The 16408-nt window shown below is 48.2% G+C and overlaps 1 protein-coding gene across 1 annotated transcript; it reads left to right on the forward strand.

Annotated features, from left to right (window-relative positions):
• Positions 1-253: 253 nt before the first annotated feature.
• On the forward strand, positions 254-15515 carry RBM38 (RNA binding motif protein 38). The gene is made up of 4 exons (XM_069871923.1): positions 254-461; positions 1160-1283; positions 1954-2008; positions 14106-15515. Exons 1-4 carry the CDS (start codon positions 294-296, stop codon positions 14404-14406), a joined length of 648 nt encoding a protein of 215 aa, XP_069728024.1. The 5' UTR covers positions 254-293; the 3' UTR covers positions 14407-15515.
• The last annotated feature ends 893 nt before the right edge of the window (positions 15516-16408 follow it).

The raw sequence follows: 16408 nt of genomic DNA on the forward strand, positions 1-16408 counted from the left end.
GCGGGGTCGAGATGCCCGCGGGGTTCCCCGTTTCCCCGGGGTCCCGCAGGGCGCACGGTGCCCCCGGGGCCGGGGGGGCGGGCCGGGGGGGCGGGGCCGGGCCGGGGGGGGCGGGGCGGGCGCTACAAAGGCGGCGGCGGCGGCGGGGCGGCCGCTACTCGGCACCGGCGGGAGGGCCGGACAAAGCCCGGCCATGAGCCGGCTGTAGGGGCGCCGGGAGCCGCCGCTTGGGCCGCCGCGGGGGCCCGGGGTTGGGGTTGGGGTTGGGGTTTGGGGGGGTGGGGGCCGGCACCATGCACACCGTGCAGAAGGACACCACCTTCACCAAGATCTTCGTCGGGGGGCTGCCCTACCACACCACCGACTCCTCCCTCAGGAAGTACTTCGAGGTCTTCGGGGACATCGAGGAGGCGGTGGTCATCACCGACCGGCAGACCGGCAAATCCCGGGGATACGGCTTTGTAAGCGCCGCTCCGCGTCCCCCCCTTCCCCGCACCCCCCCCCCTTCCCCGCACCCCTTGTCCCCCCTCTTCTTTCCCACATCCTCTCTTTTGCCCCCATCCCCTCCTCCTCTTCCCCCCACCCCCCCTTCGCATCTTTTTCCGCCCCCTCCCTCTTCCCTGCATCCCCCCCTCCCTACGCCCCTTGCTCCCCTTCCTCTTTCCCACATCCCCTCTTTCCCCCCCTCCCTCCTCCCGTCTTCGGCGCATCCCTCCCCCCTTTCCTGCATCCCCCCTCTTCCCCGCATCCCTTTTCCCCCTCCACCCCCTTCTCCGCATCCTTTCTTACCCCCGCACCCCCCCATACCCGCACCCCCCCGGCCCGGGGAAGGGGGCTGCCTGCGGTGCCCCCGGTCCCGGAGCTCTGGAGCCTGTTCCCGGTGCAGGAAAAAGGCTGATGCGGGGGATCAAAAGTCCTCCGACTCCTGGGAAGAGCACGGGAGAGGAGGTGGAAAGAGGGAAAAGCTCTGGCGTGAGCCCAAGGGAGTAACTCGGCGAGGGGGGAGCCCCCGTCTTTATCGAGTCCCTGGGAGCCCTGCGCGGAGAGGAGTTCAGCTCCGGGTTCAAAATAGAACAATAAATAAACTCCGCTTTTAGTGCCTGTTGCTGGAGTGTTTACAAAGCGCTGTTGCTCCAAACAAGGCTCTGCTTCATTCCAGGTGACCATGGCAGACAGAGCCGCGGCTGAGAGAGCCTGCAAAGACCCCAACCCCATCATCGATGGCAGGAAAGCAAACGTGAACCTGGCGTATTTGGGAGCAAAACCGAGGAGTATTCAAACTGGTGAGGCGTTTGGGAGATCCCGTATCTCCCTATTAGAATAACTTGTAAGACGAGGAAACAAGTTATGCAGGCTGGATTCATCTGATCTGATGCTGCGTGTTTGTCCCTCGTCGTTGTGATTGTTGGCTGAGGATGCTTGTCACCTCTTCTCCGTATCAGAGAATGGTTTAGGTGGGAAGGGACCTTAAAGCCCCTTCCAACCCCCCTGCCATGGGCAGGGACACCTCCCACTAGAGGTGGGATATATCTTCTTACTCGTACTTGTTATGCACCTAAGCTATATAACTGAGTCAAAGCGGTTTTCTTCCGTGGCTGGTCCTGGTATCCTCCTTGTTACATCGATATCAGCAGTAAAATCCATTTCATCATTTCTGCTCTTTGGTTTAACAACCACAGTATCCAGTTGAAAAAAAAAGGCATTACACCCCATTGTCTCTCAGAGTGCTTTCACACTGTTCTTTAATCTGAATTCTCATCTGGTCCTTGTGCATATCAAATATATGTATTAAAATTAACTTGCTTCTAGATGGGCATCTGAATTTGCTCACGCACGTGGCAGATTAAATGCATGTATGTGTGATCTAGGGTGTAATTATCCATGTACGTTATGACTTGAATGTTACACTGGATGCTGTTGATTAATACATCTTTTTTCTGAATGCTTTTATAGGTTTTACTATAGGTGTGCAGCAGCTACATCCAGCTTTTATTCAGAGACCCTTTGGGTAAGTAGAAATGTTTCTCAACGGTCTATTTGAAATGAAATTTGTGAATCTACTTCCTCATTATTTAAAATGTGTGAAAAAAAAGTCAGCCGTCAAGAGTGGACAGTTTCAACAGCTGTTGCTAATGTTCAGGGTACTTTGTTTCTGGTGAAGATCTTGGAAGTTTTGTGCATTTGTCAGCTTTAATGTAATTCCCATAGATCCTCCTTTATCCTCAGTAAATCGTAGTCATAATAAACCCAATGGATTGCTTGTTGCTTTGCCAATTTCAAGGATTCATAAGATTTCAAATAAATGGAAAATAGTTTCTCCATTATAGTACTTAAGGTGTCAAAACAATTAACCAAATTCTGTTCTCATGTTTCTCAAATAAGATCTTCTGCCTCCTCTGTGCTGTTTCCCATGTAATAACGCTTAAGATACAGTTTTATCCTAGAAAACAAATTGCGTTGGAAACAAAGTCTGTTACTTAATGAAAGTAACATTAGGTCAAAAATTGATTTTAGACAGATGTTATACAAGGCTTGAATAGTCTGCAAAAGTGGGCTTTTGTCTGCTGTTTTCAATAGCTTATACCATCCCTACTCGGTTAGAAAAGTCCCCTTTTTATACATCTAATAGGATCTGGCAGCTGCTCTGCAAAAGACAAGTGTGCTTCATGAGAACAATAGTGACTGTCATACTGCCTTCATTTAACTGTTTAATGATTGATGCAGTTCTTTTTTTACACCGTTTCAGAACGTGAATATTGATAGGGGTTTTTTATTATTATTTTCTAAGAGCATTAAGAAAGTAGGTGCATTTTTTAAAGCTTTTGAGCACTGCTGTGTTGTTTTGTGTGTCACTCTAATATAAATAGATAGGATTTTGGCCTTTGTCAACAGAAATACTTCATCTCTTTCCTGCTCTTACCCATGTTTTTTAGGGATTTTTTTTTTTTTAAAGAAAAAACTCTGCTAATAACAAACCAGAAACTTTTGCTTCTCTGCCCTCCTGGCTGCAGTTGCCTGGGTAATCTCATTCCAATGAATTTATGGATGTAAGAGACTGTGTTGCCACAATAGTGCACACCCAGCATACGGGTGCTGTGTACAGTTCAAACATGCCAGTTTTTATAAGTGGTTACAACTCTCTTGGAAAGACTCGAAGAACAGCTGTCACGAAATGAAGAGTCTTTTCTTTTTTCTGGTGAAGAGCCACAGTAGCCTACATAGGCAAGATGCTGCTTTTTAACAGCTTTCCTTGCATGGAAGCTACAATAGCTTTCTTAGCCCCCGAAGCAGGCAGCAGTGGTGCTTTTGAGATGTGAACTGTAGAGGCTTTCCAAACTGCACAGGAGTGTACAAGAGAAGTTGACTACAAGACCAGCCTGCTAAGAGTTTTTTCCGTGCCTGCTAACAGAAAAGAACGAAATGGTGAAGCATGTTAAACTCCTCGTGTTGGCAGGAGGGCTGGCGCACGCCTGTTCCTCCTGCAGATAATCTGCTGTTCCCGTGTGCCCTGTTCCTACCCAGAAGCCACAGGCCTGTAGCTCTGGAAAACGTAGTTTTTCTTTTGAACAATTTGCTTTCGGTTTCGCATACAGAGAAGTGGGAGATCAACTGACTGTGTGTTCCTTGTGACCTCGGCAGTTACTGTTCCGGTTCTTGGGCTTTGGTTTCATCATTAAACCAGCAGAGCTGCAGTTAGCACATATAGGAGGGAGCACTATAAATTATTTATCAGTTACCAAGGGACAGGAACCAGGAGACTGGAGGGATGGAGAGAGGGGATTATGTATCAGTATTTGCAAGCATCAGTAAATAAGAATTCTGCTGCGTTCAATCCTTGCTAGAGCAGAATCACTGAAAATGTGGGTTTGGCAAAATGTGGAGATGTTTACCTGAGCATCACAGCTGGAGGTGCTCTGTGGCTTCTGAGCAAAGCATCAGGTTCTCAGTCAAGCAGTGGAGCTTGGCTGCTGTTCCCCTCTTTGTCCCATCAGCAGACCAACAAAATTAAGAGCCTACCAGACTCGAGTCTTGCGCTCCCTTGAACTCACAATTTCTGTGGCCCTCTGGGATTTGAGGATTGATGAAGGGTCTGGTTTTGGAAGCTTCATCAAATTGCTGTTGTCCACTTGCTCTGGACCATGTGGAGTGGATCCCGACTTTCCCCCAGTGAAGCTCAGTGGCTTGTGTGCTTTGCCCACAACGTAAGATGTTGCCCAGTTCTCCTTCCTGCAGTTCCTGTCTCTGCAAAGCATTTGTGCCCAGGGATTAGCATGCGGTTTCCTAATGATTGTTATTGGACACTGGGTACTAGGTGTGCAAGCTGGATTTGGCAAGGAAGAAATGAATGAACAACCCATTAACTGGTAGGCAGTTAAATAAGAGAAAGCCATTCAGTCGTGTTCCAGCTAGGAAGCCACAAAATGCAGGTTTTCATGAAACCTGAAATGAATGGAAACTATGAAAATTACCCAAACATCAGTGATTTATTTATAAACTGAAGGCTTTCACCCATCACACCCCAGGCAGCCAAATGCAGCTGTAAATATTGCCTGGGGTATGCGGAACAGAAAGAGAAACCATGAAGAACCTCTCCTTCCTTCTGCTGTCCTGGCAGGGCAGGTACTTCTGCAGCAGAGAGCACGGAGTCTCTGGATTGTTATAAGCAGAGATCTTAACAGTAACACAGGGCAAAGGATGCATCTGTGTTGGGTGATTCGGAGATCTGGCTTCTGAGTTTAGGGAAGCAGCATGAGGTCTGGGGGCTTAGCCTGAAGCTTACAGACTGCTCTTTGCTTGGAGGCAGCTGGCAGTGCCTGTCCGTGCAGCTGCCCTTACGTGATCGGAGAAGGGGGACACCCTCTCTCTCCAAATGGAGCTGTCTTTTACTGCAGAAGTGTTCCTTTTAAGAGATTTTGAGAACCACATGGGACTTCTTGGAAGCTGCTAGGAGCAACTGTGCAGACCGCTTCACTAGGAGTAACTAGTGACTTGGGAGAGCTGCTTGGGGCCCCCGTCTTGGTCCTCTCCTCTGGGACTCCAGTACTTGAGACAGGCTTGAACCTGTGCTGGAAATGGGAATTCCCTGGTTCTCCTCTTTGCAGTCGTGCTTGCTGATCTGGATGGGAGCAGCATATGGCAGATGCATTCCTGAGGCTGTGCCTCAGCAAAGGAGCTATCTGTGTGGGAGATCTACGAGTGACTAAGTGACTGAGCTCTTGGAAACATATAACTGTCTCTTGTATCTGGATCCAGCTCTTTCTGTATGGGCACATTGAATGTTGCTGCTTCAGAGATCCTGCTTCCCGTCCTTGTGTAGCTGCTTATTTTGGTGGCCCCCTGACTCTGGCCCACGTTTGGTCTTGGGCAGCGTCGGGAGGAGTTAAAGCTCTTTAAGTTTGAAATGTCATGCACTGATGCTGCTGCAGTTAGGAAGTGAAGAAAGTCCCTCTTTGTGTCAGCCCACCCTCTCTTGCAGCTGTTTATCCTTAAAACTTCTCTGTTGGGTTAAAAATGAAAGGAAATAAACTTTCATCTTTTCTGTGGTTACGCTTATGAAACGGTGCGCGCTGGCCTGGCTCTGCTCAGCCTCTGTCAGCTGGCATCCTGTGCTCCCACTTCCTATCCCTGCACTTATCAGAAAGCTGCCTCGTCACAGGTCCTCAGCCCGCTCTGCAGCTCCTGTGGAGCTGGTGCACCCGGCACCTGTTGTTCATCGTGTGCCAATGACGTGAAAGCTTTGGGGAGGTGAGGATTTCCCGAAAAACATTAAAATCCATTTTTCAAATGGCTTCAGCTGCTGGTTCTTGGGCGTGTCACTGCTACTTGGACCAAATGCCTGGCAGTCAGAAAGAGGTCCCTTTTTTCATTTCTAAAAGCAGATGTATTTTTTTAAGCAGATCAGATGGTTTTGTGACTTTTCTTGAGCGTCTACTTCAAGGTGGCAAATGGTGATATTGGACTAAAGGGGTTGGTACATGGTTTGTTTTAGTTTTGGGCACAACTCGCTTGTGTTTTGTATCTGGCTTAGGCCTGTAGGACAAGGCAAAAGGAGAGTGTGATCGGATATATTGACCTTGCAGTTGATGGTGTAAGTGGTGTGCGGAGCTAAAGAGGGTACTGGGCCTTTTGCAGGGGACAGGCTCTGGGCAAAGGATGCCGTGTGCCATTCCAGTGCAGGCAGGACACAGGCCTGGGTGGGATGGAGAGCATGGCTGAGCTTTTTCGGTACAGCACATGACTCGAATTGTGTTGTCCTCTGCATAATTCCATTGCCTTCACTGGGTTTGCTCGTCATCCTCAGCAGCCTGAGAGCAGCCACTTTAGCAGCAGAAACCCAAGTCCTTTCCCCTGGTTGCCAGAGCTGGGGAGCGGCAGATGTAGAATTCTCCTATTCTGATCCGGTGGGTGCTGCTTAGTCCCAGGGTGGCAGATTCGTGCACGCTTCTGAATTTTCAGAGCAGTCCAGCTTCTACTTGATCTCGTCTTTCCTTTGCGTAGCTGTTGGCTTACCGGTCCCCAACTCTGTAGTATTAAGCACTTGCCCAGTAACTGGAATGATAAATGCAGCTCTGACTGGCCTGCCTCTGAGCTGAGAACACCAGCAAGAGACCTAGACAGTTGTTGTGCTGATAATTTGGTAGCAAGGACACTAGGTCACTTCTAAATATGATTTCCATGAAGAACTTGTTCCCCACAGATGGGAGCAAGCTACATACCAGAGCTAAATATACTCTATGATCACAAAAGATGAAAAGTCCTGGACCTCGAAGTTAAAACCCAGTCTCCTATTTCTTGGTCTCTAAATCCTGCAAACAGGATCATGCTGTCCCCTGCAATTTCCCTGTTGCCAACTCTAAGCGTTTCAGCTCTCCTGTGTCATAGCTGAGCTACTGCTGGTTCTGCTCTGGGCAGAGTAGTGGAGGCTGGGAGAGCTGTGCTGGGGCAGGCTCGCAGCTCCTGTTGGGATTCTGGCTTGTGGGAGGGTGTGGAGAGGGATGTCTTAGATGCTTTAGAACAACAAAGGCACAACTGGCAGCAGGCATCACTGGAACTCTTGAAATGGAATTTTTTTACTGGCTGAGAAGTTACTTGTTTTATCAGTGTAGGTTTTCTTTTATCAAAAATAGATCACTGCTTCTTCCATAGCTATAGCATTCCACTTCAAAATACTTCATCTAGCAAAGAAAGGGGTTTTGGTAAATCAAATGTGTGGATGATTTTAATTAAAAGTCAGTGGAAGGGATCACGTGTAAACAAAGTAAGCATGTTGAAAAAATGGAACCAGTTGATAGTAGTCAGTTTAATATATATTATGCAAAAACTTGTCAGGTACTTGAGAAGACTCTGGAGATGTTCCTGCAGCCTTTGGTTCATTATTCGTATTGCAGAAGAAAATTGGAAGGCTTAGTTAAAGGCAAAATTCCTGTGAGTTCCTGACTTAATATGCAAGAGCTTCTCTTTTTCCTCCTGTGTGGACAGGATGAATCTGATACCCTCCTGGGCTCCTTACAGTGGTGCTGAAGGAATCAGGCTCCCATTGTGCACTGATGTGAGGCATTTTCTCTTTCTTCTGTCTGTTTTGGCTGTGCTGGTAACTCGAAAGGGGAGGGGTTTTCCCTTCTCTGGTTAGCTGACTAGTTGTGGATAAACTTCCATGTGGCTTTTTCCTTGGTGCCAGAAGTCTCTGGTTTCAGGCAGATGTTATCTCCTGCTACCTGAGTGTTTTTCAGCCTGCTTCTCCAAAACTATTTTTGGTTTGGCCTAATGTACCTTTGTTTGGGATTTTTTTTTTTCACTTTTCCTTTGGGTGTGGGGGAAACAAGATGCTGAAGATAAAGGTGTAAATTGTTAAGCCCAGCTAACTCATGTTGGAGCTCAGAATGTTAATCTCGGACTCTTGGTTAACCTGAGAGAAAGGATTAGGTCTTTGTGAGAAGATGTACTCTTGTCTGTTGTTTACAATTTTCTTTTTTTAAATTTCTTCTGGATTTTTTCCCCTCATACCTCTACACCAGCTATCAGGGAAGGTGTAGATGGCATTTGTTTTTACTTGTGCTTTATAGGATCCACCTTCCTCTGCTTCAGGCCCTGAGTTTGTTGCATTGTGAAGTCGAGGTGTGCTAACACTGTAAAATCAGGACACTGCTGGGCTGTGAGAGGTTGTCTGCCACTGCCTCTCGTTCCTTACATTTTATCTGTCCTGCCAAAACGAAAATAAATTGAAATCATGGATTGCTCTTGTGCCCTTACATTGGCATTTGTGTTTCTTGAGCAGTGGTTTTGGTGGGCTCAGCAACCAGCAGAGGTTATCACTGAATCATGCAAGATACTTACTTTTCCTCTTGTCCTGGTTCCAGCCCAGAGCTATCTGTTATAGCAAGTTATTCCTTGGTGATTGCCACCGGTGGGGTCATGTCTGATCCCAGCAGGACGCAGGAAACCCAATTGTGCACCTGTTTGCACAGGCTTCTGTGAAGATCTCCCCAGAGGAGGATGAGTAGAAGACTGACAGGCAAATTAGTTGCAAGATAAGCCGAAATTGGATTGGTTTGTTTGCCATTTTGTGTTTGCGTCAGCAAAGATAAGTACTGGACTAGCACTGGAGCTGCAGAGTTCATCCTTTCTTACTTCAAGCTGGCTGATCAGGCAGAAGCCACTGATGTTTCACTGCGTATTTAAACCAGCTTTAGAAGGAACATGTCAGGATTTGGAAGTTTGTCGAGTCAGTGTTAGAGGCCCAGCCCGTGTTGGTGAAAACTGATGGGTGGTGGAATGGTCGGGGCACGATGAATGTCCTGATCTGCACCAAAGAGTTTGTGGATAACCCCCGATCTCCTTGTGGAGCAAGAGGCCTTTTTGGCAGGCAAGGGCTGCCTCGGCGATGCTCCAGGCTGTAGCCCCTCATCGTTGTATCTGGATTTAAGGGCAGGGACTGAATTTCTCCTGTTTCTGCAGCCTGGGGGCCCGTATGACACGTGTCACCTAGTCTGCATCCATTCCCCACAGGTTGGCCTAAAGTGACTCCACAAGGCAAGTGCTTGCTAGCTTGGGAATGTCCCTTAGGAATGATCCTAGAATCCGCCTGCTGTCACGTCTTGTGGCAGCGTGGGTGTCCTTGTAGCAGCTAACGTGTCAACTCTAGTGGAAATGGAAGCCAAATTCCTGGGGTCAAATGCCAGAACTTGTGCCTTCACTGGCAGACACAAAGGACTCTGTTTCTTTTATTATTCAAGGAATAAAAGGCTGGTTGCAGTGATGGCATTTGTGTGCTGATCTCTGTGAAGATGCCAACAGCCCCGTGCCTCTCCTTGCTTCCCAAGAGTCTGTGTGATGCTGTCCCTCACTTGACAGAGACAGAGGGTTACAGTTGTCTCCCATCTCTCCAGAAGCAGAAAAACCAGCTCTCAGTGAGTTTGGCAGAGCTCAAGGAGGTTGAGAGCTCCTGACACACTGTTCTCCTTGACCTGTGCAGCTTGCAGAAGCTGCTCCTGGCTTATGTGTAGAAAGCTCTGGAGGTGAGAAGGTGGAGATAAAACACATTATATAGGTGTGAATCGGACCGAAAATAATCAAATATATAGAATAGTTCTGGGATGACCTCTGCCAGAGAGCACTGCTGATGAGGGAGTGGGCCTCGTTAGCTCATTCCCCTCCCTTGCTGTTGGGAAGGAGAGTGGGACATGTGGCCGTCTGGCTGGTCTCCTTCCCAGCTGCCTTTGGAGCTGCAGCTGCTCGCCAGCCACCCCTGCCCTGCAGCTCGCCCCTGGCAGCCCTGCTGCTGCGGGGAGGAGAACTGAGCCATGGCAGGTTGTAAGAAATCTACTCTTTGAGTAGGCAGCACCTCCCAGGACCCAAGGGCGCTGGCAGCCGCAAGCCTCACCTGTTGCATTCAAACATCTCCACCCAGGACCGCACCAGAAATGTGCTGCTCTTGTTCTGTCCTTTGCATTTTGCACGGCAAAAGCAGAAGCCCAGTCTGCGTCTCCTCTGCCAATGGCTCTGTAACCATCTCTTTTGTTCTGTGTCTTTCAATTTTGGCTGCTGGGGCAGCGTGGTGTTGTGCCACGGGGTTAGGAACGTGGGCTAGTGTGGTGGTCCCAGCTGCCCTCCTGTACCACGACGAACCTCCTGAGTCCTTCCTGAGGCATCACTGGCTCTAGACTTAGGTTTGACCATGCTTGTTACGTTTTGTGGCCTTTGCCCGCAATTAATCATTACGCCATAAGCATCTTGTACATCTGCTGTTCACATGATGACTTTGATGTGTGGTGGCGGTGGCTGATCACTTGGTTGATGTTTTATAATCACATTTTGTATTCTAGATGAAGTTCTCTTCTGGCTGGCAGGGCCCATCGTTGGGGGAAGGAAGGGAAAGGCATCTTAAAACACAGATGTGACTCATTCTGTGGAAATTCAGATTAGAGTTGGATGATTTTTAGCAAAAGAATTCCAAAAGATCTTTTTTTTTTTTTTTTTTTCCCCGGGGGAAAAGAAAAGTGTATGTTTGTGTTTTTAAATTGTGTGTTTGTGTATTTTAAAATCTGTGGGTGCTAAATGGAGCCAGCAGAGAACTTCATCGTGGTGCACTGGTTTGGTTTTGTTTGTAGCTGCAAGTCATCAAAGTGACCTTACCTTGGATTGTGTGTTTTGTTTTGATCGATGAGTTGCCATTTGTCCACCTAATTCAGAAGTCTGAGCTGAATAATACCTGGATTGAAATTTCTGCCTAAATTATTAAAACCCCACAGACTGAAAGAACCTTTCCTTTTACATAGAAGGAGCTCCTGGAGTTGCTGAATGTGATTTTTCCAGTGCAGTGAACTATGGTGTGTGATGTGTGCTTGTGTATGTATTGGACTGGCATGTATTTCCTTAAAGTGGAGTACCGGAATACTTATTGTCTTCTTAGCTAATGGTGCTTTTTATTCGAAGTAGCATTGAAGAGCTAGAATTTTTCCTTGCTAAGGAAAAAGGTAGTGCAGGATGTCATGGATTTGTCGTCTCCCTGGAGCACACCGTGGGAGCTGCGATGGAGGACCTGTGTACATGAAAGGAAAACCAACACGTGGAGTTTCTGGGGAAGGAGTTGGGAGCATGCTCTCTCCCCAGTGGCTAACCACATGGCCATGTCCTCTGCGTGGGCTGTGCTGGCTCCGAAGAGCAGTTGGGTGGCAGCAAGGGACATCGAGGGTCACCTGCAGAGCTGCTCAAACAGGATGATGCTCGTACTGGATTGCTTGGAGGCTATTGAACCATCCTGCTGGTCCTTTTGCAGGTGCAGGCTGGAAGCCTGTATGCGGAAAAAGCGCAGGCCTCTCCTCTGCTCCTGCTGGTGGGTGTTTTTCAGCGAGTCCTGAGCATGAGGATTGTGCATTTGGGTTTTTTGCCGTGTTTGGGGTGTGTGTGTGTGTTTAACTTTATCAAGCAGGTAGTGGAACACATGTAGGGAGAAGCAACAGGAAGCCAGAGCATCCATCAGCAATCTGGGAAATGGGCTGATTTATGACTGGGTAGAGCAAGAACTGTCTGGGTTCTGCCTATTTGCTCCCAAGGATTGCATGGGCGATGCCTGGGGGTGCCTCTACGGAGCCTTTCTCCAGACCCAGGCTGGCCAAGAGAACATTATTGCACTTCTTCGTTATTTGAAACAACAACTCTCCAATGGCCAAACGTGAGGAACTTCTGGGTTGGGACTGGGCCCAGCTCCTTGGAAGAGGTGGCTGCTGCTGCTGGCTGATGTGAGTGTATGACAGTAAAAGCTCTTGGTCTGAACTGACCCATAAGCTCTAGCTCTGATTCTGCCCTGCCAGCCTCAGTTTAAATTGGAACTAACCCAAAAGTGAATTTCTGCCATCTCATTCTTGTTAGTCACAGGGTGATATTGGGTATGGTGCATTTACGGACCAAAGGGTTGTGAGGTGTCTCCCTCTGCACTGTACTGGGTCTGGCTGTGGCCTCTGGAGATGGTCCTGCACTGAATCAGCCAAAGGCAGAGCTGCTGCTTTCCACCATCCATCTTCCTCCTCCTTGGTAGCGCTCCTCTGGGGGGGGCCTCGTTATATCTAAGGACCTTGACTGTGGAGGCAGTGTTGCTGTGCAGAGCCTCTTCTCATGGAGGAGAACAAACATTCTCTCATCATGCAAATTGCCTCAAGAAAAATGAGTGCGTGTGTGAGTGGGAAAAGGAGAGAAAACTCAGTTTGGATAAGCACTTGTTTGCAAGAAGCCTTTCTCCTGCCTGAAGAGCATGTTAAACCATCCAGTGCTGGTTGTAGAGCAAATGGGAACAGCCTCATTAACTACTGCATAGGGGGGATGGCTGACCCAAGGGGGGGACCCCAGTACATTGCATGTGGTAGCTGAGATCTAGGATGGTCACTCAGTGGAATGAGAGCAGCTAGCACCCCATCCAGCAGAAGCCTCCAATCGCTGGCTGCAAGTCCCCGGGAAGCGCTAGAACACCAAGTCCCACTGCTGGGCAGCCTGGTGAATCTACTGGAATTTCCGACCCTGGAGATCAGATGGATGAGCGAGCAAGATATCTCCTTCCTGAGCAGCTGAGCTCAGCTTTAGAGAGCGTTTAGGCATGTACAAGCCTGCTTCTTGTGAAAAGCCTGTGGGAGGCTTGGAGAAGTAGTTGTGTTTGAAAATGTGCTGTCACACACATCCACACAAAATGCCCCAAAATATTTGAATCTCCATAAGTTCTTTGAAGGGTTTTACCTTGGTTTTTTTTTTTTGTCTGCCAGAGTTAGTTTGGTTTGGGGGCAGGGCAGAAGGAGCTCTCTAGAGGTTGGCCTTTGATTCATGCTGTCACCTTACATGGTTCAACAAGTGACTGGACAGAGGGACCTTTCCCACAGGGTGCAGTTTTTGGTGCATGTGGCTCTGATCTTACAGTGGTCACATCCTGTTTGCTGGTGCTGGGTCTGCACCACCCCAGTTTTTTAAATAAGCCCCACATCTGAGAAGCCTGCACACAGTGGAGCTCTCCTGCCGAGGGCTGTGCAGGCAGATACTGTTGGCACCCTGCAATTGCACGTGCAAGCGCTCATTTTTGTCTGGCCCAAGGATGGATGGACTTAGACCTTCAGATTTGTGTGGCTTTTTTGCTTTTGTTTGAGGCCTGACTTTTTGTGGGCCATCTGGAAAATATAGGTCTTTAATTTTGATGCCTTTTTTTTTTTTTTTTGCTTTCCTACTCATTAGCAGCTTCTAGCAAATTAGTGGCCAATCCTGCATTAATCATCTCCACGATCATTTGGTCTGCGGGCTTTAATTGACTGTAGCATTGTTAAATTCCTTTCAGCAGCACGGCTACCTCGGGGCAGGGGCAAGCTGTTTGGTGAAAAGCAGCACTTTTTTTTGCATTGAGAGGGCAGAAGAAATGCTGGGACTGGCTGCTGCAGAGCCTGGATGTAAAAGCTCATGGGCAGGCGAGCATTGCTGCAGGGCTGGGCGCTGCTAGCATGGTTGCTGAAGGGAAAAAAACCAATATCTTATGTTTTACAACAAACACCCTGTAGCATTGCCCTAAACATTAAGTGTTATGGAAACACTGGTTTAAATGTGTAGTAACTGATAACAGCTGGAAGGCCCTCGGCTCTGCCTGGAGACAGTGGTCATCCCTGGTGGGATGCTACCTGAAAGGATGAGCAGTGGAGCGACCCAATATTCTGGGGGCTGGGGGTCCTCAGGAGGACTTCACCAGGGTTTGGGGAGCAGGGGCAGGTGGACCTGGAGGATATGAGAGCTGGTGGGGCTGCAGGGGCAGGCAGGGCAAGCGGTGGGTAGGGAGAAATGGAGATGCAGTCAGGCAAGGGGTATGTTGCTGTTGTCCATGGAGGTTATTTTGGGCAGTGGGCCATACAAGGCATGGAGACCGGAGTGTGTGTCCGTTCTTGCAGTCAACGCTTCACCTTGCACTACTGCTACCCTTGGGGTCTAGGGGGGGTTTGGTTTTCATGCCTCCACCCTGAGCGGCAGCACTGCTGGGCAGCACTGTTTCTGTGGCTGATGCACATGAGTTTGGGGGGGAAGGAGGGAGGATCTGCAGGCTGGAGGGAGCCCAGCCCCTCGCTGACTCTCTCCCTTTGCCTCCACAGACTCGCGCCTCACTATGTTTACCCCCAAGCTATCATCCAGCCCAGCGTGGTGATCCCTACCCCTGTGCAGTCCATCACCTCTCCCTACATCGACTACACGGCTGCCAGCCAAGCCTATTCCCAGTACACCACAGCTGCCTACGATCAGTACCCCTACGCTGCCTCCCCCGCTGCCGGCTTTGTGGGATACGGCTACACGGGCGCGGTCCAGCCTCCCATCACCGCCAGCAACCCCGCAGCGCCCGCCACCGCCTTCGTGCAGTACCAGCCCCAACAGCTGCAGCCCGACCGCATGCAGTGAGGACCCTGCCCATGCCCTCGACACCTAGGACAATCTTTCACAGTGGAAGGATACAACTAGGACAAGAAAAGCAACAAAAAGAAAACAAAAAAAACCCCTACCCCACTCGTTATTCCCTTTACGTAGGTGCATATCGATACTGAAGCTATTTATAGTGTTAAGGGCGAACCCAAACCTTTGCAGTCTGACTGTGCTCGTGAAAATAAACTTCTGGTAAGTTGTTTTTCTCAATCTGAACAGATACTGTCTTGAAGATGCTCTAAAAGTGACGGAAATATTTCACAGAAAAACTACAGATTCTTGCACACAATCACGGTCTGCTTCCATCACCCGTGGTCGTCTCTCCGGCACTACCCCATCAGCCCTCCCCTCCTCATCAAGCCTGCAATCCTCTTAATTACTATTGAGGTACAGAGGTACTTGGAGAACGTGGAAAGAAGCAATCTTATTTTTTGGTTGTACAAAAACTTTGTAATACTCAGAGATGCCTTACAGAAGAAAAAAAAAAACAAAAGAAAAAAGAAAAACTATTTTTTAATATTTATTGCGATTTTATTCGCATGAGCTGTGAATTGCAGACAGAAGAATAGTAGTAAGTATCTGCCTTGTTTAATTCTCATTTTACTAAATTATTGTATGTAGGTAAAAGTTCTTAAGTAATTGCAGAATCACTTCAACATGCAAAAGGGAATATTGGCTTGAAGGAGAGCAGAATATTCCTTTAGTCAACGCACTGTACTATTTTCTTATTGTAATTGTTACTCTGTTAAGATTATCTCAAATTTAGGTATATTTTTAAATGCAAAAAAACAACCAAGAATACAGAACATTTTGTCTACTCTGGTAGATTTTTTTGTTACAATGCTGCAACCTATGGAGACATTTACAGTATTTATGTAAAAGAGATTTGGGGCTGTTGGCCACTGAAGCTTAGGAGAATATCGTGAGTGGAGCAAAAGAGAAAAAGGTGTTGTGTCATTGAACAAATGAGTAAACGTAACCTTTTTATGCCTATAATCCAACAGCCAAATAAAGGAGGAGAACTGATGATGTAAGTTAAGTGCATTTCTACAAAGAACAGCAATAAACTATTTTAACTTTTAAAATTATTTGATACTGTATGGTACCATGTTTGCTTGGTTGGAGTACCTTTAAATTGACCTGATCTGGCTATGCTGGGCCTTCGCCTGCGAACATGCCGGGGTGGATGAGGAGCATGCCTTGTGATGCAGCAGAGCCTGGCAAGAGCCTCCGTTTGCGTGGGCACAGCTGTCCCTTGCGGTGTGTCCCACACACCATTGCTGCGTGTCCCACATCACACGTTGCTCCTGGGACCTTGGGGTTTTCTGAGCTCCTGGAGCGTCGTGCCAGAGCTGTGTGGTCCCCAACACTCGTGCCCAGCACCAGGTGCTTGCTCCCTTGCTCTGTGTGGAGCAGAGAGAGTAAAGTGCTGCCGTCCTGGTGCAGCTCCAGGGGAAACCAGGACAGCTGAGATCAGATCTTGCCCCAGAATCCTCAGGGTATCACTTTCCTTCTGTTATTTGGTTAGAATAAGTTTTTGTGGGTTTTTTTTGTTTGTTTGGGTTTTTTTAACAAAATTGAACCCATCCAAAAGCAAGTTGTTTGCTAAAGCCCTGTTCCAGTTAAGGGATCTCTGATCCAGCAGGGCATGGGCAGGGTGCTCACCCCCCTGAGCCTCATTTATATTACTCAGCCACATTAAACTTTCCCTCATTGACTTGCTTTAGAAACGTGGTTCTTGGATTTTAGCTATTGCAAACTGTAAATATCAGCTTTTAAAAGGAAATGAAATTATTCTATTTGAACGTGCTAGTTATGTAGTTTTATCTCTGTGAATGTTGCAGCAGAACTGGTGCCAGGAGGTCCCTGTGTCTTTGGCACCAGAGCCTCTTGCTGTTCAGAAGGTGATGATGCCTAAAGCCATCCTGGGGGAAGAGTGTGCTGTGGGATGGAAGCAGAGGCAGTTCAGCACTGTGTCTGA

Source organism: Phaenicophaeus curvirostris, chromosome 18 (assembly GCF_032191515.1).
Source record: "Phaenicophaeus curvirostris isolate KB17595 chromosome 18, BPBGC_Pcur_1.0, whole genome shotgun sequence".
Lineage (NCBI taxonomy): Eukaryota > Metazoa > Chordata > Aves > Cuculiformes > Cuculidae > Phaenicophaeus > Phaenicophaeus curvirostris.